This window comes from Diuraphis noxia, unplaced genomic scaffold (genome assembly GCF_037042655.1).
Source record: "Diuraphis noxia isolate RWA-SAM2 unplaced genomic scaffold, SU_Dnox_SAM2 contig0002, whole genome shotgun sequence".
Taxonomy (NCBI): domain Eukaryota; kingdom Metazoa; phylum Arthropoda; class Insecta; order Hemiptera; family Aphididae; genus Diuraphis; species Diuraphis noxia.
This window is the reverse complement of record NW_028301712.1, coordinates 47,519,766-47,543,718: the sequence shown is the minus strand read 5'-3', so window position 1 is coordinate 47,543,718 and position 23,953 is coordinate 47,519,766. Positions and strand designations below refer to the sequence as shown.

At 27.0% G+C, this 23,953-nt stretch overlaps 2 protein-coding genes across 4 annotated transcripts; one reads left to right on the top strand and one right to left on the bottom strand.

Annotated features, from left to right (window-relative positions):
- Positions 1–7,534: 7,534 nt before the first annotated feature.
- LOC107164463 (ubiquitin-protein ligase E3C) lies at positions 7,535–15,034 on the bottom strand. The gene is made up of 15 exons (XM_089219727.1): positions 14,637–15,034; positions 14,348–14,557; positions 13,945–14,181; positions 13,694–13,872; positions 12,435–12,673; positions 12,141–12,367; positions 11,889–12,058; positions 11,221–11,480; positions 10,923–11,107; positions 10,643–10,847; positions 10,326–10,559; positions 10,019–10,263; positions 9,609–9,950; positions 7,903–8,160; positions 7,535–7,844 (listed from the first exon to the last, which is right to left on the bottom strand). Exons 1-15 carry the CDS (start codon positions 14,754–14,756, stop codon positions 7,677–7,679), a joined length of 3,279 nt encoding a protein of 1,092 aa, XP_089075853.1. The 5' UTR covers positions 14,757–15,034; the 3' UTR covers positions 7,535–7,676.
- Positions 15,035–15,735: 701 nt separating this feature from the next.
- On the top strand, positions 15,736–23,735 carry Ars2 (arsenic resistance protein 2). 3 transcript variants are annotated; one of them, XM_015512284.2, is made up of 18 exons: positions 15,736–15,944; positions 16,028–16,187; positions 16,869–16,889; positions 17,160–17,282; positions 17,375–17,464; positions 17,536–17,769; positions 17,855–17,921; positions 17,979–18,199; positions 18,292–18,386; positions 18,559–18,623; positions 18,694–18,786; positions 18,982–19,122; positions 19,480–19,821; positions 22,411–22,548; positions 22,621–22,902; positions 22,972–23,096; positions 23,170–23,274; positions 23,395–23,735. In XM_015512284.2, the coding sequence occupies exons 2-18, from the start codon at positions 16,060–16,062 to the stop codon at positions 23,453–23,455; spliced, it is 2,331 nt and encodes a 776-aa protein (XP_015367770.1). In that variant the 5' UTR covers positions 15,736–15,944; positions 16,028–16,059; the 3' UTR covers positions 23,456–23,735. The 3 variants fall into 3 exon arrangements, with proteins under 3 accessions (XP_015367770.1, XP_015367769.1, XP_015367771.1); XM_015512283.2 differs by having other exon boundaries at positions 16,021–16,187; XM_015512285.2 differs by lacking the exon at positions 16,869–16,889 and having other exon boundaries at positions 15,737–15,944; positions 16,021–16,187.
- The last annotated feature ends 218 nt before the right edge of the window (positions 23,736–23,953 follow it).

Genomic DNA, 23,953 nt, shown 5'->3' with positions numbered 1-23,953 from the left:
TTTACGAACATTTGAAGTTAAACATTTAATATTCACCCGTAAATCAAGTACCTAATTCTCATACAATGATTTTCTTATTTTTTTGTTACTCAAAAAATAATTACCATAGGTACTTGACATTTTCATCAAATGTATATTTTATCATTATTTTAAAATCTCAATGCATTAAACATATTATGTTAATAAACGACTATAGAGCGTATAGATGTAGGTAAACTCGTTTTCCAATTATACATATTTATGCATCTTGGATCAAGATAACGTAACTATTGTGATACCCATGTACTTAAATAATAAATTATTATTTATAGTTTATACGCAAGCATTTTATTAATTCTATTATAATGCACCATACACAATACTCTATATACCTACTTCTGAAGTGTACGATTGAAATGTTATATTCTGTCTTTTTCTGCACGTGTCAGAATTATATTATTCTCATGTAATTGGCCTGCTGTCTACCTTCGACTGATTTTTCTTTCGATATCTCAGAGTGATTCTCTGGATCTCAGCAGCAATCGTTTCACCGCTTTTAACTTTATTTACATAAATCTCCCGTAGATGTATTCAATTTAAATTATTAGCTATTATACAACTTTCTAATAATTTAACATTTATTTTTAAAATCTTGTTTTCAGGCATATTATAATAGGTACTCTTTTGATACCAAACTCTTAATAATATATTATAATATATTGTCACGTTATATTTTGAAAAATAACAAACAACAGACTAAAAGTATAAAAAGTAAATTATATTGTAAAATTACCTATAAGTACCTAATAATTTATTTATCTCTGAAATCTGAATTTTAATTAAACAGGTAGGTATAGTATTTAATGTTTTAATTAATACTTAGGTACTATTTTTTGGTGTGTAATATTTTTTTTTATTGAATCGTTAATTTTACTTGAGTCGGAAAAATTGTTTACGTTTATCTATCAATACCGCCTAAAGAGCCCATTTTGGTTGACTTTTACTTAATTTTTTTTTAAAATAAATTGATAAGGATCGACCTCATGCCATGATATCCAGCGTTTGTTCACTGTTGAATAAGCCTAATAATTGTTTATTATGTTTAAATAATTACTAACATTACTAGCAAGCTATCGATATAATTAAGTATCAAATGTAAATACAGACTTTGCTGATAAGAAATGTCAAGTGTCAACCCAGACTTGTGTTGTAATGGGAAATCGGCCATCTGAATAATGTTTGAATAGTTGTTCTAATAAGTTATATAGTTGTATAAATATAAGGATATTTAATATTTTTCTTTTGATCATTTCCCCGGAGTTTTTCGGCTCTAGAATAACCGCTACCCTACGTCGACCCCACTCCTCACGCTGTGTTCTCTTTAGATAGAAAACAGAGTCGACGGTCGCACACACACAAAAAAAAAAAAAAAAATAATTGTCTGTATTTTGATAAATTAGTTCCCACTTCCCCACTTACCACGCCCGCTGAAATCTATGCGTCTGCCTCAACACGTGTACGACGTGTTAAATTGACAACCAAAATTACTTCAATGCTCATAATGATGGCTATAACTAAATATTTGTTGAAGCATAAAATGTTGAATGAACTATTGAATTGTGAACATAATTAAATATCATATAACAGTCTGAATTCTTATTAATTTACATATAGTGCTCATAAATACTAATTCTAGTTTCAATTCTCGTTCAATTATAATTGTCTAATTGACTATAGTTCTGGAATTTAATTTAACAGATAAAAAAACAATTAATCGAAATGATTCATTAATTATCAATTATAGTTTGATATTCGTGATGTTACTCACGTAGTTACAATTATAAATGAAAGAATTTGACAATGTATTGATTCGTTTAATTTTTACTTAATTGAGGAAAATTAATTTAAAAATGCTTTTTTGAAAGTTTAAAATTGCTTTACATAAAACATTTAATACTTATGTAGTTTTTCTAACACTTAAATTAAATTATTTAGGTAATGAGCAGTATTTAAGCGTTAAGAACATTTATAATTGATCAAGACCATTTTTTTGACGAAAACATATACTTTTTAATTCTTGCTTACCTATATCTGCATACCAAGCTGATACCTAACTTATTGTTTCACTTTTGTCTATCTTGTTGAGCCATATCATATGATAGACATTTCAAATTAAAAATGTAAGTGTACCAAGTATTCAAATAATGTATAGGTAACTTTATCGGATTATGGCTATATTATAATATATACCTACATGGTAAACACGTGGGTGTGGTAAATTATTTTTAATAATATAATATTAGAGTAGGTATCTGCATTATCTGGAAGACTACTAAAAGCTCCGAGGTAAAAATATCCAAAAAAAAAAAGACCGTCACATAACGGACCGCCAGCACATTCTTCTATTAATTGTAGGTCTAACAAATCTGTTGCTCTTCGGGTTTTAATTCCGTATTTAGTTTTAACATGTCTCCATATTATACACTCGATCGTTTGTGTTTGGGCACGTTGTAGGATCAACAAAAAACTCGGAATGATATTGACGGTTTCGTGGTGATAACCAGATAACCTATATCTTTTAAGGTACTACTCGCCATTGATCTGAATAATTAATTGATCTTAGTTCTATTTCATTTTGTATTATTGGTAAAAAAGTTGCCCAACTATGGTAGGTAGCATACTACACGCATACAGTGTTATGGTAGATACCATTTTATGGGTAGGTACTAGGTAGCATATTAGACGAGTACCGAAAATCCAGATTACGCAGTACGGAATAAATGATTATATTGCATAGTCTTCTATATTATGTATAAAATATTAGGTCAGGCAATAGAATCAGTTTCACTACTGAAAATCTTGCCAAATATATGGTAGTAATTTTTTTTTTCATTTAAATTAATTAAAATTTTTTTAATCAGTTTTACAACTAATTAATGTTAATTTTTGGTCATGCTTTATTTTTGCTTATGTTTTTAATAAATATGCTTCATTTTGCTTTTTAAAACAGTTTTGTGCTTTTTTTTCTTAATATATTTTTAGTTTCAGTACAAACTACTTATGAGGGACCTAATATTAAAATTTTAAGTTTTAACAATAAGAGTTGAACATTTCATAATTTTTTTATTACAAAATAACATACTAATTTTGATAAAATTTGAACGCCAAAGAAAATTATTAAAATAACAAATGTTAAGAAAACTTTTACTATAGGTACTATAACTGTCTGTAAGGTGTTCAACCAATCGATTTTTTTTTAAAATTAAAATTTCTTAAAATTGTTGAAAATAGTCAATATTTTTGAAAATATTCAAAATTTAAACCTTAGAAACTCATATAAAGTATTTGTGAAATAACGCTCAACTCTTTTTTCATTCTAAGTAGGAAATAATGATAATAAGGAACATATTGTATTTATAATTAAGGTATTTTAGATTCTGAACGAAGTGATGAATGTATTGATTTTACATTTATATGTGTTTTTTTTTTGTGTCTGTGTACAGCATAACTAGTCAAAATAATGATTCAATTTCAAACTTTGGGGGTGGTTTCCGATGTAAAAGTGAATAGGTATCCTTGGTGCATTATAAAGGTCAAAAGTAAAAATTTTCCAACAGTTTTCAAAAAAACAAAAAAAAAGACAGAAAAACGGGAATTTTTAAAACCAGTTTTCGACCAAATCGATTTTTTTATATGGTTGTTATTCAAAAACTAATCACTGTAAATACTTGAAATTTTCACCAAATGTTTATGTTAGTGTTATCTATATACAGTATAATTTTCAAAAATTTTCGACTTTTTTTGAGTTATTTATAGACCACTGAAATTTTCGATTTTTTTGAGAATTTTTTTTGAAGTGTCGGTAAAAAAATGTTGGACGACCAAAAAAACTTGAAAAATGAATACATGGTTCCTTATGAGTTGTTATTATTGTAGCTAAAAAAAAAATTAAATATCGTAAGTCACAATTTTTTTTAATAAGCGTTTACAGTTCAAAATTTTACGAAATCTGTCGAAAACGCGAAAATTTGCAAGTAATTTTGAAGTTGAAAAATCATAAAATTTTTTTCATTTATAACTAAGGATTAAAAATATAAAACTAAGTTTTCCTTCAAGTAGCTATAGAGAAAACTCGAAGCGTCATTATAGGAAAAATTTTAAGTGCGTTTGAATTTTAAATTTTTACGAAACAGCGTAACGATAACGATTTATCCTCAAACGATTTTAAATGTTTGTTATTATTCAAAAAGTATAAGTCGTAGATACTTGAAAATTTTATCAGTTATTTAGATTGGCATTTTCTTTACATGATTTAAATTTCAAAATATTTTGACTTTTTTTGAGATATTTATAGACGACTGAAATTTTCAATTTGTCTGAAAATTTTTTTTTGAAGTGTCGATAAAAATTTTTTGGCCCTATCAAAATACTTGAAAATTTAATACAAAGTTCCTCATAAGTTATTCTAATAGTGATTAAAAAATTAAAAAAATACATAGGCACGATTTTTTTTATTAGGATTTGAAGTTTAAATATTGACTTAATGCGTAAAAATTATGGCAATTTTCAAATTATCTTAGATCAAAATTCATAAAAGTTTTTCTTTTTAATTCTAAGATTTGAGAATTTAATACAAGGCTCATAATATATTTTTTACAATAGCAGTTGAAAAATATTAAAAATACTTGGCCACGATTTTTTTTTATAAGCATTTAAAATTCAAACTTTGACTAAATACGTAAAAATTACGGCAATGTTCAAATTATCTTAGATAGAAATTCATAGAAGTTTTTCTTTTTAAATCTAAGATATGAAAATTTAATACAAGGCTCCTATCATATTTTTACAATAGAAGTTATAAAATAAAAGAAATGTATAATCTAAGATGAAAATTTTTAATAATCTATAATATACCGTAGACAGATAAAACATCTCCGTTCAGAATCGTTTTTCGTATACAATGATACCTATCATTGCATTCAAATTTAACCTACCCTAGTCAGAGGTCCACCCCACCCCCTAATGTACAGCAGAGCGATACCCACTTACCCGCTTTTTTTTTTTTGATATTTTTTTATTTAAATTCTTTTTATAACAATATAATATGTAAGGTTCCTTGACCTAATAAAAAATTTTATCAACATTTAAAGAAAAAATATATGTAAACATTTGATGAAAATACCAAGTATTAGATATGGTTATTCGATTTTAAACGAACAAAAAACGATCTAATTAAGAAACTTGATTTATTCAACACTGGTTTGCGTAAAATTTATTATTTTGTTTTTCTCCGATATTTTGAAAAATATAACGAATTCTCAATTTTGACCTAGTAAAGTAGTAAGTAACTAACCAAATCCAAATTTATTGCCAGAAATCATCACCATCGAAGTTCTTTAACTGTTGAACCGTTTTTATATTATAATCGTTAACCTACATTTTAGTTTCAAGAATATATATATATATTAATACATTTTATACTCCTAATTTGTTTACCTTTAATCGTAGCAGAACTCATAAACATTTTTTTTGGTATACATACATATTGAGCACGGCACTATTTTTTTCTCGAAATATTTTTCATTATTAATGGCTAACTGACACAATCAAAAGGAGATTAGACGACAAACACTTTGATTTAAGTAATTCTTGATGAGGAAATGGGCAAGTTTTAACAGTATTAATCACAAGAAAGCCATCCTATACATAGTTGCATTATTAGCTTAATAAATTAATTTTTAGTTTATAACTAGTGCATACTGCCTTAGTCTTAAATAGTTAAATTTGGTTAATAATTAAATAATTTTGGCATAAGTATTTGAATGTATATCCTGCTTACCTACCACAAATGACGCACCTATAATATCAGAAGCTGTTCGGAGATTTTCAATTTAATTGATGGGGGGGGGGGGGGGGTGTATGTTAGAAAAATATATTTAAATTATTTGTCTAGGTAGTACAAATAAATAAATATGAGGATATTATATGGAACAATTAAAGGAGGGAATTCCCTGTGTTGAGTGTGACCACAGGCCAACCATGGCTATTTTAACTGTATGAGCTTTACCATCAGCGTTGAGTTAGCACTTTAGCAGTTAAAATTATACCTCGAAAAATCAAAAGCGCTCTGTGCCTCTGTTCATATAATTCTTATGTTTTACACTAAAATTCTTCTATTATTTAGAAAATACCTCCATCAAGTTACGAATACTTCAAAATATAATTTTTATTTTATTATTGTTCATAGACAATAGTATATAATATTATTATTAAAAAGTATGTGTAAATATTATTACATAATATATTATGGCTTTAGGGCTTTAGCTACCAATAATGACATTTTAAACAAAAATTTCGTTTTTTGAACGAAAAGGTAATAAAAATATTATTTGCCTGAAAAAACTTGCTCAATATGTCCCTTAGAAATGCAATAAATGTGTCAGTTATGTTAAATTATCTTTCGACATGTTTTAATAAGATAACAGTCACTATAGTGTAGACACACAAGTTGAATAAATAGATAAAAAGTAATAAATACTACCTACTAATGATACAAGATCAATTTGATAGACAGATTTATGAGTTATGATAAATAACTCATAAAGTATAGGATAATAATACATGCAGAGGTATTGCTATCTTATTTGTTTTGAATTAATAAATTACTATAAATATATATATATATATAAATATATAATAAATAAAATAAATATATAATATATAAATTGCCTTGTCAAGGTACAGCACATACTTTATGGAGTTATAACTGCCATGCAAGACGTAGGTCTTATAATTTGTAATATTTGTATTTTAAGGTACAACGCATACAACAAGATATCCATTATTTTGAACATGTACCTTATAACTTATGTGTAAAAAATATAAAATCCTCAATCTATGTTACACTGTTTATCAAAACATTACCTAATCATGCAGGGTTGCATAGCAAATCACTCAACTTTTAATAAATAAATAGTGAACTAATGTTTCCTAACCCTAATTTAGTGGTCCATGATTGGTTTATTATATTTTAGCGAACCAATCAATTGTTTTAATGGTTATGCAATATCATGACATTAGTATAGTTATTACTAGTAATAAGTGTAAAATATTAACTAGTACATTTTAATGTAATAATTTACTAATTAAAATAAATATATAACATTAAAATATAAAAATATTAGACGCAAATTATCTATTTTCTACCTTACTATACATAGCAAAATTATTTAATAATACTGGTATAATCTATAAAAATTAATTAAAAATTATAAAAGATACTCATTTAAAATAACTTCGCACATTTTAATATATTATTTAATAGCTAATATATATTAATTAGTATTTACCTTTAATAATCATATTAAAACTATAGAAATCATTAAACAAAAATATTATGATGGGATAATGAGTACCTATACACAATACCCTATTTATACAACAAATAAACAGATGAAAAAAACTGGTATTTATGTACAGAAAAATTATAGTTATCATATATATATATATATATATATATATATATATATATATATGTATATATAGGGCAACTAAGATTAACAAAAATGATTTATTGAATAAATAAAAAATATTTTCAGATTATAGATACAGAATAATACATTATTTTTTATTATTTCAAAACATTTTTGTTATTAAGTATATACCAAGAGTTTAAAAATAAAACAACCAACATTACATTAACTAAGTTCAAATCCGGCACCAGATTGTATTGCATACAATAACTTTGTTTTTAGTGTTTCATAGTCTTTAAAAACTGGCATTTTTAAAAGGTTCATACAAGTACTAGCTGTTGGCAAACGATCAGATGAGCTTACTTTCTGGATACAAAATGGAGGATATAATTCCTGTAAACATTCTAGTTTTTAGTAAATAAATAAATAATTTTACAAACATTTTGTTTACCTTGAAACCAAGAAGAGGTGGACGTGAACAACTAGTCACAAATTTTAAAAGTTTTGTCTTCTGCTCATCAGTAAAATCATTAACAACTGTCCAGAATAGATCTATAGCTGGGTCCTCTGGTGTATATCCTCCAACATAATTGGTGTGTTTTTTCAAATCTTCAATATCGACCGGAACTTCAGCACCAGAAATTAATACTTGTACTTCATGATTACTAAACATACGCAACCAATCTAGAGAAATTACATTTGCCAAACCCTAGCAAAAAATTAAAATAAATCAATTAAAATAATATAATGACTATAATAATTACACTTATATGATGTATATATTTCAAAAAAGTTGACTCATGATTATACTATATTTTTGGCTCAGGAATTTAATATTAAACACTATTAGATAATTAAAAAATTTAATTTAAAAGTATTCTAATAAAAATGATACCAATCAAAAATTAACTAGACAATTTTTTTTTTTTGAAACAATTATTTAATGTTTTTATTATAATAGACCAGTATAAAATATAAATAAATAAAAATTCAACTAATGTCTACAATAAAGAGCTGAAGAGGGCTTAATCCAGAATATAGCTGACAAAAGGCTACAATATGTAAACATTTTTTTATCAAGTTGCTAATTATTTTTAAGATACACAGCAAGTCTTTGTTTAATTGGACATTGCAATTGTAATTTCCATCTTACAAGTACGTAACATAGCAAATTTACGTTTGGTAGATCATGTTTAGCTCTGTTAGTTTAAAGATTAGAGTTAATTGTCCAGTATGAAACTTGATAATAAGAACATTATATGTGTTTGCATGAGGTTTTTTTTTACGATAATTTAGTTTTAGTGAGTTATGAGCATTTAAAATTTACACTTTTTTATATATGCATAACTTGCTACAAAATTGAACTATCATAAAAAACCTACATAAAAACACAGATAATGTTCTTAACATTAAGTTTCAAATAGGTCAATTCATTATAATTTTTAAACTAACAGAGTTAAACGAGATCTGTTGAGCTTAAATTTACAATGTTATGCATTTGTAAGACAGAGACAACAAATGGTTATGTAGCGTCCTCTTAACATGGTTAGATTCCTATAAACGCAAAGTTAAATGAGACACTTTTTATACACGCTTAGTTAGAATTTATCCCAATCAATATATAACATATTAAAATATAATGCATGATAATAATAAGAAATGCATGACGACAGTCTAATGCAGTATAGGAAAATATTAATTAACTTAATATTGTCCAAATGAAGAACTAATACAAAATATTACATAAAATATGTAATATTATGATTTCGCAATCCCCCAAAAATACAGTCTTTTTGAATGATACTGAGTGACAGCTTTGAAGGAACTAAAATTCCTAGGCAGTGCATAGCAATGTGGGATTATAAAATATATAATATGAAAAAATGCAGGAAACAGAAACCAACTGAAAAGAATTTTTTGTTAAGATGTTCTGAATGGCCATGATAAATAATAAAGCAGTGTCTCTATGGCCGAATTATTGATGATTACAATGATTGACAATTATATATGATGATCACGGATTGGAGGTGGCTTAATGAGCCCTACTACCATAGCCGACCCATGATTGGCAACAGCGGTTAATGTGATAATGAATCACATACAAAATATATGATATAGTAAATGTAGTATAATATAATAGTTTTATTTAAAAGTTACTTGTTTGAAAAAATAACACTGTTTTCTAATTTCTGTGTTAAGCTTGTAGTCCGCCATTAAATGTATATATTCAATTCGATTTTGATTAGTTACAGTAATATTGGCACCATTGGGTTTCAATTCTTCAACACGAGTTTGACCAAATTCATCAATTACTATAGTGAAATCTAAACCAAGATCAACAACATCTCCGTCATAATTTTTCAATGATAATAAATTCCTATACATGAGAGGGTCTAAGGATGCTAAATGATGAACATCCACTTCGGTTTGGCGGCCAATAATTTTTGATAGAAAGAATTCTGCTAATGGAAGCTCAACCAATAAATTTTCGTAAAGAGCCTAAAAGCAGTTATAAATTAAGCATACAAAACATAACTATAAATTAATTATTTATTAATTATACTGACTTTTCCAAGCATCCTACCAATGAAAAAATAATGTGCAGCAAAATTTTGTTGGATTAAATGAGCATATGGATTTGGATATAACATATTGTCATTAGTCATTCTAAAAAATCCACGGTTTGGATCAAATGCTGTTTTAAGAAGTTCAGATAAAAATTCTCTTAATAAGCCTCCACCATCTACACCAGCTTCATCTAATCCAGCTACACTTTTCATATGTACTCTTAATGTTTGCCGAATTTCTGGTTCTATGAATTGTAAAGTAAAAATATAACAAGTGTGAAACATTAAAATAATAATAAATATTTACCATTTTCAACAGATAATTTTTCAAAAGCATCTTCATACAAATAATTACGGCGCACTGTAACATGGATATTTGATCCAACCATAAAATGAGAATCAGAATTTTGATATTCTACTTTGTTGTTCAATAATAAACCTTGAAACACAACAACTCGTTCTTCAAATGGCAAAACAAATGGAATTTCTTTTAAAACAGTCAAGATTCGGACTTGACGAGTGGTTAGAGGAGGTCCTTCATCTAAAATACAACAAAATTGTGAGTAGTTAATTTTTATTTAATTTATAGGAAACAATTATTCAATTTATTCGTTGCAATTATACCCAAATTATCCATTGATATTACAGGAACACCTCTAAAAGGTCTATAGTTTAATCTAGAACGTCGAGTATATTGCATAAAATGCATATTTGATGGTTTGTCATACGCAGAATTCATTGTGAAACGATTTGATACCCAGTGTCCTTCTGGACAAAATCTACAACGTAGATCTCTAGAATGAAGTTGTCGGAGCAAACTAACAGTCACCTAATATTTAAAATATATATTAATTATAAATTAATAATATTATACTCTATAAATATATTATTATGATATATTTACTCGTAATAAATGAGACCAAATTGAAGTTTGAGCATTCTGATTTATGTGATTGTTATACAGCATTTTTGAAGGTCTTGAATCTGGATATGCTAATTCTATTAACCCTAAAGCCACATCTTTCAGAATCGATGTAATTGATACAAGATCTGCTGCTGTGAATTTTAATGGATTGTTTGTACTTTGCTCTGAAAATAAAGTAGATTTAATAATATATTTTAATAATAATTATGTATTGACAAATAATTTTTCAACATGAATATCACTACTAAAAACATTAAAGTAATTTATTTTTATTTACCAGAGTTGTTTCCAACAGCATTATTAAATTCTGCATCATGTAACGTTGATATTAATAAACTTAACAAAGAACAAAATGTTGCTAATAATGGCACAATACGGTCAAAATCACCAGGTGCTAAGTTTGTTCCTCTTGATATTACTGTTACTAAACTGGTAGTAACTAAACTAGGACCAAACAGTGATTGTTGTTCTGTTCTTAAAATAGTTTTCCATAAGTGTTGTAAGAATTCAGCTTTCAATGCTAATGTGTATAATAATCTAAAAAATAAAACATAATTATGATACATTATTTTATTAGTATTACACTACTATGTATTGCACATTTAAATTCTACATGGGAGAAAAATTTACTAAGCAAACAAATAAAATATATGAGAAGAAAGTTTTTTGTAGTGGTGAAAAGCGGTAGGATCGCTTTTATTCAGAATACAGTTTGTTTTAGTTCTATATAGAATCGTAAACACTATACTCTGTTCCTCAAGAGAAGTAAACCATATCTAGACTTACGAGTGCTTCTGAGTTGATGCAACCCCAATCATTTGACATACCAATAATTTGAGTTGGTAGCAGCTGCCAGTTTCCATCGGTAAAATAAATCACTTCTCTTGTGAACCAGAGTAAAATTCTATAACTTTATTAATAATTTGTAAATAAAATGTTTTTTACCTGTATTTATGAACAGCTAATTTGTGAGACATAAGCAAATAATGACATAATTTGCAAACAGGTACTAGTAAAAAATGTATTGAATCTGAAGAACAAGACTTTTCAACAGAGAGTATTATTCTGTTTACTCTGAATGATTCATTTAAAAGTTCTGAACATGATTTCAATGTCTAATAAAAATGAATTTTGATATTAGAATTATTTAAATATTTGTGTATATATATATATATATATAAATAATATTATTATTGCCTCAAGTTCTTCTTCTGAATAACCACAAAATAATTTTTCATTTCCATCTTCATCGTCGTCATCTGATTCATTGTCAGAACTATCATGATTCACATTTCTATACTTCCATGTTTTATTTAGATAGTCAATAACTGGTGGCTCTGCTAAATGACTAGCTAAAGTTGAAATAATATCCATATAGTCATTAATTGAATTAACTTCATGTCCAGTTTGACGGCATTTAATCACTATAAATAACATATTTATAATAAAAAATAAAACAAATGGATTATAGAACATATTATTTTCATTTACCAAATGAATATTCTTCAAAAGATGGTTCAATAATTAGCAAAGAATAAAATAAGTTTGCATTCATCTCTTTAAGTTGAGTAGAAGAATGAGTTAATGACAGTATTAATTGTCTAAAATCTGGTCCAATATAATCAACTTTATTTTGATCCAATGACAAACTTGGTAGAATAAATTTATGATTTATATCAGATATAGGACCTTTCAAAAAGGTTCTTATAAAGTGATTCATAACTGTAGAGCTGTGTAACAAGTTTAGAAATTTGTACATATTAAAATCAATTTCAATATTTAAAATATATAATGGTTAGTACATATAGCGGATTAATGATTAGTAGTGTTATGTATAGATAAAGAACACCAATGCCAGGATACCTTAGTGTAATTTATTCATGTCTTTAAATGGGCAGTAGTGATGTCCAAGGGGCTTTGGGGCATAAATTATATTGAAATGATGGTGTTTTATTTCAAATTTAATTATAATATTAGATACAAAAACAGATTAGATAAAACAGATAAGGACTGTGACAACTGCAGATTGATCTTAATATATTTATATATAGATGTTTAGTTTGGTAAGTTTGGACAGTATTCAGTCATCACCTTTGATTGATAACAACAATAAAAATAATGATTATTGCTATCTACTGACTATGTTATGGAAGTTAAATTAGTTGGCAATTGTGTCATGGGTAATTAAGTCCTCCAAACAATTCTGAGCCTAAAATAGATATCAGAGTAGACTCTTAAATTATTGTTATTACTATTATTATTGTATGGTATGTATGAAAGCATTAAAAACTAAATACAGTTAATATAATCCAAAAATCATTATTAAATTTTAAAATAAATTCAAGGGGTAACTATTCCATGCTGTCATCAGTAACTTTTAAATTTTGTTATTATTGTAAAAAGAAATAAAATTATGGTACATATTATTATAATCACGGTAGGGGGAAGAAATCTATACCTAAACCATTGACAGAAGTAATTGATAATTAAAACAAAAGTTCATGTTCCCACAAATTGAACATATAGTTAAATCACAGCCTATAGGCTATGACTATGAAGAGGTATTTTTTTATTCAACTAAGGGATTATTCATAAAATATCAATATTTTGAAACTGGAGAGAATTTTAATATGTATGAATAGTACTTAAAATTGTATAACTTCTATAAAAGATTAAAAATTAAAGGATATTAAAATATTGTTGTAAATTATGTATTTTTTTTTATGGTAAAATAAAGGACAATATCTTACGTGTATTCATCTAATAATGTTGGAGATTGAACTGAAAATGGCCTTTTCACAAATTCAAGTATACTTTTAGCTAAAGGTGGAGCTGGTGTGTCTTCAACATCAAACATTGCAGGAATTTTAGTATCGAGAATTTTACGTAAACTATCAAAATAACAGTTTTTGACTAAGTATTGGAATAACTATAAAAGTACATAAATATTTTTAATTTACATATACTACATAAAACATTATACTTTTATGTATGAACTTACGTCTCGCAAAGCAAGTATTGCATTATCTGAACCAAGTATCTTTTTAAAAGATTCTACTGATGTTAACTCTTCTATGATTCTTAAAGGTGTCGCAAATGATTCCAAATTTGATGCATTTAATAAATCAATATTGAAGGAAAGAATCCATTTCATATGCCAATACCAAGAGCCATTTTTGTCTAAACTTGATTTTAACAGTTTTGAACTATTTCGTAAAATATGTTGAGATAACCAAATCTGCAATTATATAAATTAATTATAACTTGTATCAGAATTGGTACATAATTGTACCCGATAAAAAAATATAAATTTTTGATGTTTAGATTGGATAACTTTAATTAAATAAATATTCTATATAGGTACCCATTTGTTAATATTAAAAACACAAAGTGTAGTAACTTACAAGTCGTTGAGAATCGATTTCTCTATCATGAAAGAACACTAAATTTTTTACAAGATCTGACAATACTTCTTCCGATAATTGTTTACTCTTTAGATTTGATACAGTATTATCAAACAAATGGCGATAATAGCGTTTAATTTTTTTTCTTGTTAGAAAGCTTCTAACACAAGACTGCACTCTAATAATGCGTCGTTGTTCACGTCTTGCTTCCTTTAAATAAAATTTAAAAATATACTATTATAGCTGTATTTATTACTATAGTATTTTATAATATAGTGTAAAAACATACTTCTCTCTGTTCTCGTTCATACCGAGCTCTCTGTATAAGATTACTAACAGGTTCGTGCACACTAGCTCCTGCATAATTTTGCTCAGGTTTCCTGCGAAATTCTCCTTCAAAACTGTACATTATAGAATATTGGTTAAAAATAATAAATTGTTGATCATTATAAACAGAAAACACGAATTCAAAAAGTTACAAGGTTTTAAAAAGGAAAAAGATCAGTTCAGGTTTAGATCAGGAAGTTAGAACACTCGGAACGTCAGAACTCCGAAGTTCTTTGCCTAATTTTATTTTGTTGTTGTGATGCTTTTATCAGCAAGTATGACTTTTACATATTATTTTATCATCACTATGTTTTTCTTCGTAAGATTGATTTACGGACAACTAGGTATATTGATAGACTATTGCGCAGTATCTTACAGGTGACGTCACGTTCAAAGTTTTGTTGGAAATTGACGTATTCATTTTTTATCAGATGCGCAAACGTGATAACCGTTTATTTGATTTATGATCAACGGACGACCATAATTAATATTATACTGTAAATATGTTATCTACCTTGACGATACCTAGTTTCATTTATCCATGATTAAAATTTTTCCGTACAAGCTTGCAACTTATGTGATTAAAAGGTTAATAATATTCAAGAATCTTTTAAGATTGTTGTCATAAACTCTGTAACTCATATTTATATATTAAGGCTTGGATTTCTGGTTTTATTATGAAGTGATTGATTTAAATGTGGTACAAAATACATTAATTTAATACTATTTAGTTGTAAATTTAGTATAAATTGCCATTGTCTATAGACTATAATTATGATTAATGATACCTATTTTAATATGGTAAACAACTACTATGAATTAATGACAAAATAAAGTGTATAATTATTAAATATTAATAAATAGTACAGTGCATAAGAAAATTATATTGATTTAAATTTAATCAATAATTCAGTAAACAATAATATTATTATTTATTATCGTTTAAAAAAAATTACATAATTTTGTAAAACAAAATATGTTATGTTGTCTACACTGTTTTAAAAATTTGTTTGCCCTGTTTAGTGTTTAGTGTTTTAATTTGTGTGATTTTATTATTTAACTTAATCTTCTCACTAGAAACAGCCAGCCGCCTGTCTTTTAGTTTTACATCGTTATTTTATTTTAATTATCTAATATCTTAAATCGTTGTTAGGTAAATTGACATATCGTTTTATGATCTAAGTTTATATAATTAAGTTGGGTTAAATGTTTTTTACCTTTCTGGATGTTTGATACGTTAAGAAAAATACATTCCATACGATTAATCTAGGTACCTTAAGTAGATGCTAACTGTTTTTTTATATTATATTACATTTTTAGTTCATTTTGTACAACATATTTAAAAGTTTATAGGGCGAACTAGCCTAAACTGTGAAGTAGGAAGAATGGTTGATAGCGATGATGAACACGATAGGAAACGAAGAGATAAATTTCGAGGTGAACGTACTGAATCTATAAGAGGCGGTGATAACCGCAGAGATGACCGCCGAATGCGCGATGATTGGAATGACAGGTAATATTACTTTAGATTCAGTGTTAATCTTTTCGTAATACCAATAAGAATTTGTTGAAAATGTCTGTATTTAGGTAGAAAATAGATAATAGTTTAATTCCTGCTATACCTATAAAAGTCACCTTTTTTGCTATACATGCATAATACATGCATAATAATTTATTAAGGTTCCTGGATAAAATATTATTCAGTACTTGTAAATTAATGTTTAGCAATATAGGAGTTTTAAATGTTTATGTTTTAAATATTAGTCTTACCCTTGCAGTCTGGATGTAAATTCACTCTACATAATTTTTTTTTACCTGTACCCTGTTATATATCCAATATAATCCATTTAAATCAAATCTAAGTTAAAACTTAATCATACAATATAAAATACTAACCTGTTAAAATATATTTCTGTTTAATTGGCTAGCTTATGCTCTACCTTGATATTATTATTTTAAAGTAAAAATTTTCTGTTATGTAATTATCAATCTATAAAACTTTTCACTAATAAAATTAAGTGCATTTCCAATATAAATTATGTTACATACATTTTAATCTATATGTATCTGTATCTATAAGTTAAACAAAATATTGATTAATTAGGTAATTAAATTAATGAATTAAAAATAATACCTAATTTTTTTTTATATTATATATCTAAACCTATTATATTGTACATTTTTATTTTTTTAGCCGATTGATGAAAACTACAAGGTACTTATTATTTAGCAGTTAAAGAGCTTTTCATGTCTCATATAATTTGTTCATTATAAATTTATATATCATTCAAATACTTCATATAATATTATATTCATTATTTAATATTTTCTATGTATTAGTGTTTAGTAGTGAATTTATGGATATTAATTTGTAATTATTTAAATAAATAATTAATTTTAAATGCACTTTTTTACATTTGATTACATTTTAGTTGTATTCTGCATATTTGTTGTTTTTAAATAAATTTTATTATTTACTTCATAGAGAAACATGGGGTGCTCGTAGCCGAGGTCGAGGAGATTATAGAGGCCCGATGCGTGATCGTTATAGTCCAGGTGCTCAAAGAGATCTATCACCCCCAGTTAAGAGAATGAGGCCTCCAGATTGGTTAGTATTTATATTAACTGGTGTAAGAGTATAATTAAAAATAATCATGTTTCCTAAATTATAATAAATTAATGAATTATTAATAATTTAAGGGAAGACAGGCGTATTGGTTATGAACCTCCTGGTTATGGTTATGGTGGACCTTGGGAACCTCCCACACATCATATGCCGCCTGTTTCTAGGTAAATATTTAAATTTATATTAAATGTTAAAATATGTTTAAATGTGATTAAATAATGTTTTATAATTAAAGAATTATGCCAATGAGAGACCCTGGGGCACATACAGTAAATCACCCTGCTCAACCACCAGCAGAACAGTCTTCAGGAGATACTCAACCACCTATGATGTCCTTAAAGGCTTTTTTGATTACTCAAGATGATAATATAACTGACGAAGAAGCACTAGCTAAATATAATGAATACAAATTGCAATTTAAAAGAAATCAACTTAATGAATTTTTTGTTGCCCATAAAGATGAAGAATGGTAAATTATATATCAAAAATAAATAATTTTCCTTTATGTTGATATAGTTGTATAATTAGTGTTTTTAACATTATATTTTTAAAAGGTTTAAGATTAAATACCATCCTGATGACAGTGTAAAACGAAAGGAAGAGCAAATTATAGCACTTAAGGTAATCATTTAAATTTTAAATTTATATACAATGTACATTTTATTTTTTTACCTTTAGAAACGATTAGAAGTTTTTAAAGAGTTTTTAGCAAATGGCAAAGTTGAATCTGTTAGTGTTGATGCTGATAATCCAGAGCCTCTAGTTCATCTTCTTGATTCAGTTGTAATAAAACTTGAAGGAGGTACGGATTTTGATTTAACAGTGTTGAATCCCAAAGAGACATTGAAAGCAAAAAAGGAGCCAGAACCTGAAAAGAAAAAAACTGATAAACAAATTAAGTATGGAACTTGATTCATACATATATTAATTCTATATAAATATAAGATACAATTTAAATATTTTAACACTAAATTTATGATTATTATTTTAGCTCTGGAGGAAATTCTGATGGTGAAGTGGATAGTGATAAAGAAGATGATAATGAAACAATTAAGAATGGTGATTCCGAAGTAAATAAAATTGAAGGTAACTTGCATTAAATTTTGCTAATATTTTTAAAATTATAAAAGCCTTTTATGTTATCTTTGAGCTAAAGATTTAATATATTTTAAATTGTTTGCTATTATCAAGTTTTTAGGTTGTTTTAATTGTCTGTAAACATATAATATATGTTATAATATGGTTAATATGTTTATAGAAGCGATGGATATGGATGGTCAAAAACCAGAAGTCTTGGATATTACAAATGATAGCGATCAAAATGTATAAATTCCCTTGAAAAATTCTTAATTTAATCTATAGTTTATATTTTAATATTGTATGTGTATTATAGGATGATGTTATGAAACCAAGAGCATTGCATCGTACAACTTCAGTATTTTTACGTAATTTAGCCCCTGCTATAACCAAAAGTGAACTTGAAACAGTAAGTGATTTTTATATACAAAATACTTTAATTTATTATTGAAAAAATATATTGTGATGTATTGAGAGCATGACCAGCTTACTGTCTTGATTTGGTTTTTTCCCATGTTAACTTGTCATGCTCTTAATGTGTGCTGAGTATATATACCTATTATAAATTATTTCTATATTTACACTTAGTAATTATTTTTTTTAGATTTGTAAACGCTTCCCAGGATTTATGAGATTGTCTATAGCAGATCCTTTACCAGAACGCCGTTGGTTTAGACGTGGTTGGGTAACATTTGATAGAGATGTTAACATCAAAGAAATTTGTTGGAACCTTAATAGTGTTAGAGTAAGTTTAAAATTAAAATTGTTGTTTTAAAATTTATTATAAATATATGTTTGCATTATTATATTTATTTTAATTTTATACATAAATGTAACCATTTAATATTTTTAAATGTAACTAGTTTTGGTTGTAAATAATCAATATAAATTTTTGATACTTCTACTGCAATAGAATCCTCTTATTCTGATGCGGTATAAAACATATTTTGGAGAAAACGATTTCTAGCCATGTACTTGATTGGTTTTATATCTCATGTGCAATGTGTTTTTAAAATGTTTTAGACCTTGTTAAATTGGTAGAAACCATTTAACATAAATCTAAATATTGTAATTTGTAATATAGTTGTATTCTAATTTATAGTTGCGTGACAGTGAGCTGGGTGCTATTATCAATAGAGATTTGAGTAAACGCATACGGTCTGTGAATGGAATAACAAATCACAGACAAGTTGCTCGCAATGATATGAAACTATGCGCCAGTATGATAAATAACTTTGATAACCGTTCAGGCTTATGGCAATTAACTGATGGCGAGCAACCAGCTTCAGAAAAAACTTATGGTGTTGTATCACGTAATCCTGTTCTACATAATATAACAGATTTTTTAATCGAAGAAGCATCTGCTGAAGAAGAAGAACTATTAGGTGAAAATGCTACTTGTGAACCCGAAGATAATACTGAAAAAGATTTACAATTGTTTAAGGTAATAGTTGATTTATTTTATAACTAATTATTATATATTATTCTATTTGAATGTTATATGGAGTGCTTGAAATGGAGTAAAACACCAGAACAGCATTCCGATTCATAATATAATCTTTGGGATCTATTCTGATATGTAAAAATTAGAATTTAAAAGTTTGTGGTCGTAAAAGTATTAATTAAATATTGAAAGAAATGTAAAAAAAATAGTGGGTAAGTGGATGTTGCTCTGCTGTACTTTAGGGGGTGGGGTGGACCTCTGAATATGGCAGGTTAAATTTGATCCTTAGATTAAAACAATTCTGAATGGAGATGATTTGTCATTCTAAGATAATATATTATATTTAAATGTTGTCATACATTCTATTTTGAAACAAATATTTTATTTTTCAATTAGGACGCATTTTGCATAAGGCATGGTTAACGTGACCATAATTTTTTTCCTTCAAAGCGGGACATCTGTACATTTTAATAAGAAAACCATATAATTTTGCGTAAAATAACTTTTTTTTATTGAATAAAAAACATTAATTGTTTATATGAAAAATGCGAATATTATGTTAATCATAATAGTCTCCCAACAATTATGGATTTTAGTGTTTCAAAGTTTATATAAAATATGTATGTATACGTCATATACTGTTAACTGTATAGATACAGTCAGGGGCGTCATTTGGGGGGTGGTAGAGTGTGCGGTTGCACCCCTTACTTTTAAAATGTTACAATTGGCCTGCGCCTTGCTGAAGCCTAAAATAATGCACGTGCCACGAATGCAGAATTATTTATATGATTAAAATCAAATTGTAATAACCGGTCTATAATGTATGGACATAATTGAATGCAGAATAATATACATATACTTATGTATATCTATTTTTATATGGCCTGGTGAAATTTCAAAATAGCCTGCTTGAAACTTCGCACACCCCAAAAAAAATCTGAAATGACGCCCCTAGATATAGTATAAATGTATGATTGTGATATGTGATCAATAATTAATACCTGCCACGTCATATCGACTTTTCTTAAGAGGACGCTACACCCGCATGTGTTGTCTCCGTCTTACAAGTACGTAACATTGCAAAAACTGTTTCGCGCTGGAAAGAACCGAGAAGGCTACAGTCATAACTAAAAAACGAAATTCTCACCACAGATAAAAGGGAATTTCGACTGTGCAACGTTGTTTTTATTTTTTTGATATTAGAACTGAAAAAAAAGTTATTCGATTTTGAAAAATGCAAAAATAATGCATTTTGAAACAATAAGAACTTTTTTTCTATTTGTGATATCGAAAAATTGAAAACAACGTTGCACAGTAAATGTTCTCCTTATTATGTGGTGAAAATTTCGTTTCTTAGTTATAGCTGTAGCCTTCTCGGTTCTTTCCCGCGCGAAACAGTTTTTGCAATGTTACGCACTTGTAAGACGGAGACAATACATGCGGGTGTAGCGTCCTCTTAAAACGGGACATTTTTAGGTTCTTTGGAGACGGCGAGACACTTATCTCGAAAGCAGGACTGTCCCGCCCAAAGCGGGACGTATGGTCACGTTGGCATGGTTAATCAAATTTTCCAAAAACATTGCATGTAGTTATCTTAATTCTTAATACCTTATATTATCATAGATATATGTATATATACCTGGTTTGAGGATAAATCGTTCTCATTACGCGTATGTATATCATTCATATAATACCTATTTTAATCACTATAAGAATAACTTATGAGTAACTTTGTATTAAATTTTCAAGTTTTTTTGGTCGTCCAACATTTTTTTACCGGCACTTCAAAAAAAATTCTCAAAAAAATTGAAAATTTCATTGGTCTATAAATAACTCAAAAAAAGTCAAAATTTTTTGAAAATTAAACTGTTTATAGATATCACTAACATAAACATTTGGTGAAAATTTCAAGTATTTACAGTGATTAGTTTTTGAATTACAACCATATAAAAAAAATCGAATTTAGAAAACTGTTGGAAAATGTTTACTTTTGACCTCTATAATGCACTAAGGATATTCACTTTTACATCGAAAACCACCACCCCCAAAGTTTGAAATTGAAGCATTATTTCGACTAGTTATTCTGTACACAGACACAAAAAAAAATAAAACACATAATTCTAAAATCAATACATTCATCACTTCGTTCAGAATCTAAAATTGTCACTAGATAAGATGTTTCCAACGGTGTCTCAATCAATGGAATTAAGATGATAAAATTTCCTTTTGAGAAATACTATTATATAAGTCCAATAGGTATCACATCCATTTATTATTTTTTCTTTGTCTTATTGCATCAATAATATGATTAAAAAGCAAATACCTATGCTACAAATTACAAGTCACAAACACAAATATAGCATTGTGGAAAGTATTATGTATTTTTAATTGTATAGTTCCATTATTTAAACTTGAAACATGTAAATATATTTCATTATAAACATAATATAGCTAACATTTAAAACATAGGCATATGTATTTGCATTAGGCGCATTTATTTTATAAGTATTCTGGTTCTTACAATTTTCCATTTCGAGCATCTGTTATGATATGCACAATAAGTTGTATAAAATGTATTTGAATTTCTAGGCCTTAGATAAAATGTTACTGTATTTACGTATTGTACATTCCGTCGACTTTTACAACCATAGTGAATATGTAAATGAAGATGAGATGCCAAACAGATGTGGTATTATGCATGCTCGTTGTGCATTGCCCAGTAATCCAGTATGTATTTAATTTATTAAATATTATCAGCTCTAGTTAATAGTGATAATAATAAATAATACTTCATTTCAGCCTACACAACAAGAAATTACCGATTATTGCAACAACTTTCAAACCAAAGCTAACTCTTTGACTGTCTCGGCTTCTCATGAAGTAAGTGAAAAAGAATTAATACAGCTTGGGGCAAAACTTGAAGAGGAAGAAATCGAGAAGTTTGTAACTTCTAATACGCAAGAAATATCAAAAGACAAATGGCTATGCCCTTTGTCGGGCAAAAAATTTAAAGGTCCTGAATTTGTACGCAAACATATTTTCAATAAGCATATTGATAAATTGGATGATGTTAAAAAAGAAGTAAATACAAATTTACATATATATTTTCATGAATAATAAAATAATTGTATGCTTTTTATTTCTATTTAGGTGAAATATTTTAATAATTATCTTCGTGATCCTAAGAGACCACAGTTGCCTGAACATCCTGGCAGTAAACAAGGTAGAAAAGATGTGAATGATGCTCCTCAGTCATATCCACCAGCTGCGAACCAGTAAAAATAATTGTTTAGCTATTCATCTTTCAATTTTGATACAAAAATTATAATTAGTGTATTAATGTTATAGCTACCAAATGCCTGGCTATCCACCATATGGAGGTGCTGGGTTTGGCCGAGGAATGTATGGCTATTCTAGACCACCAGCTCGTGGAGGTTTTAGAGGAGGTGGCAGGTTTGTTAAAATATTTGCAGATAATATTTATAGTTTAAAAAAAAAAAAAATGATTTACCTCATTACATACATAATATATTACATTAGATTGTATTAATTTTTGGGTGGCTTTGATTACAGACCAATAATTCATTACCGTGATCTAGATGCCCCTAAAGAACCAGAGGAAAATTTTATTTGAAAAGAGTAACAAAATTAATTTAAAAAAAATTTATGTTTCAATTTTATATATGTATGTATATTATGTATAATATAATATATGGTATTATATTATATTATTTATAATATAGTATATATATTAAAATCATGTTTTTATGTTTATCCAATTCTAATTTAAATTTAAAATATATCCGATTTTATTTGTAGGATTATTTTTTTTTAATCAGGCATACATTTTTGAAAATTTGAACTCATTTTTTATTTTAATAGCTTAATAAATGTAAATGTATTGGTTTATTTGACATAGTGAAAATATTTTATTTAATTAACAATCATTGGAATACATAATTATTGAAAAAAAAGTAAATTATTTCTTAATATATACTTCTTAGTGTACCTTAAAAGTAATTTGGCTCATGTAATAGTTCATTTAATATAAAATGTAATAGATTCCCTAAATATTTCTTTGAAAAAATATTATTTATAATATATATTATTGATTAGTGTAATAAATAAAACT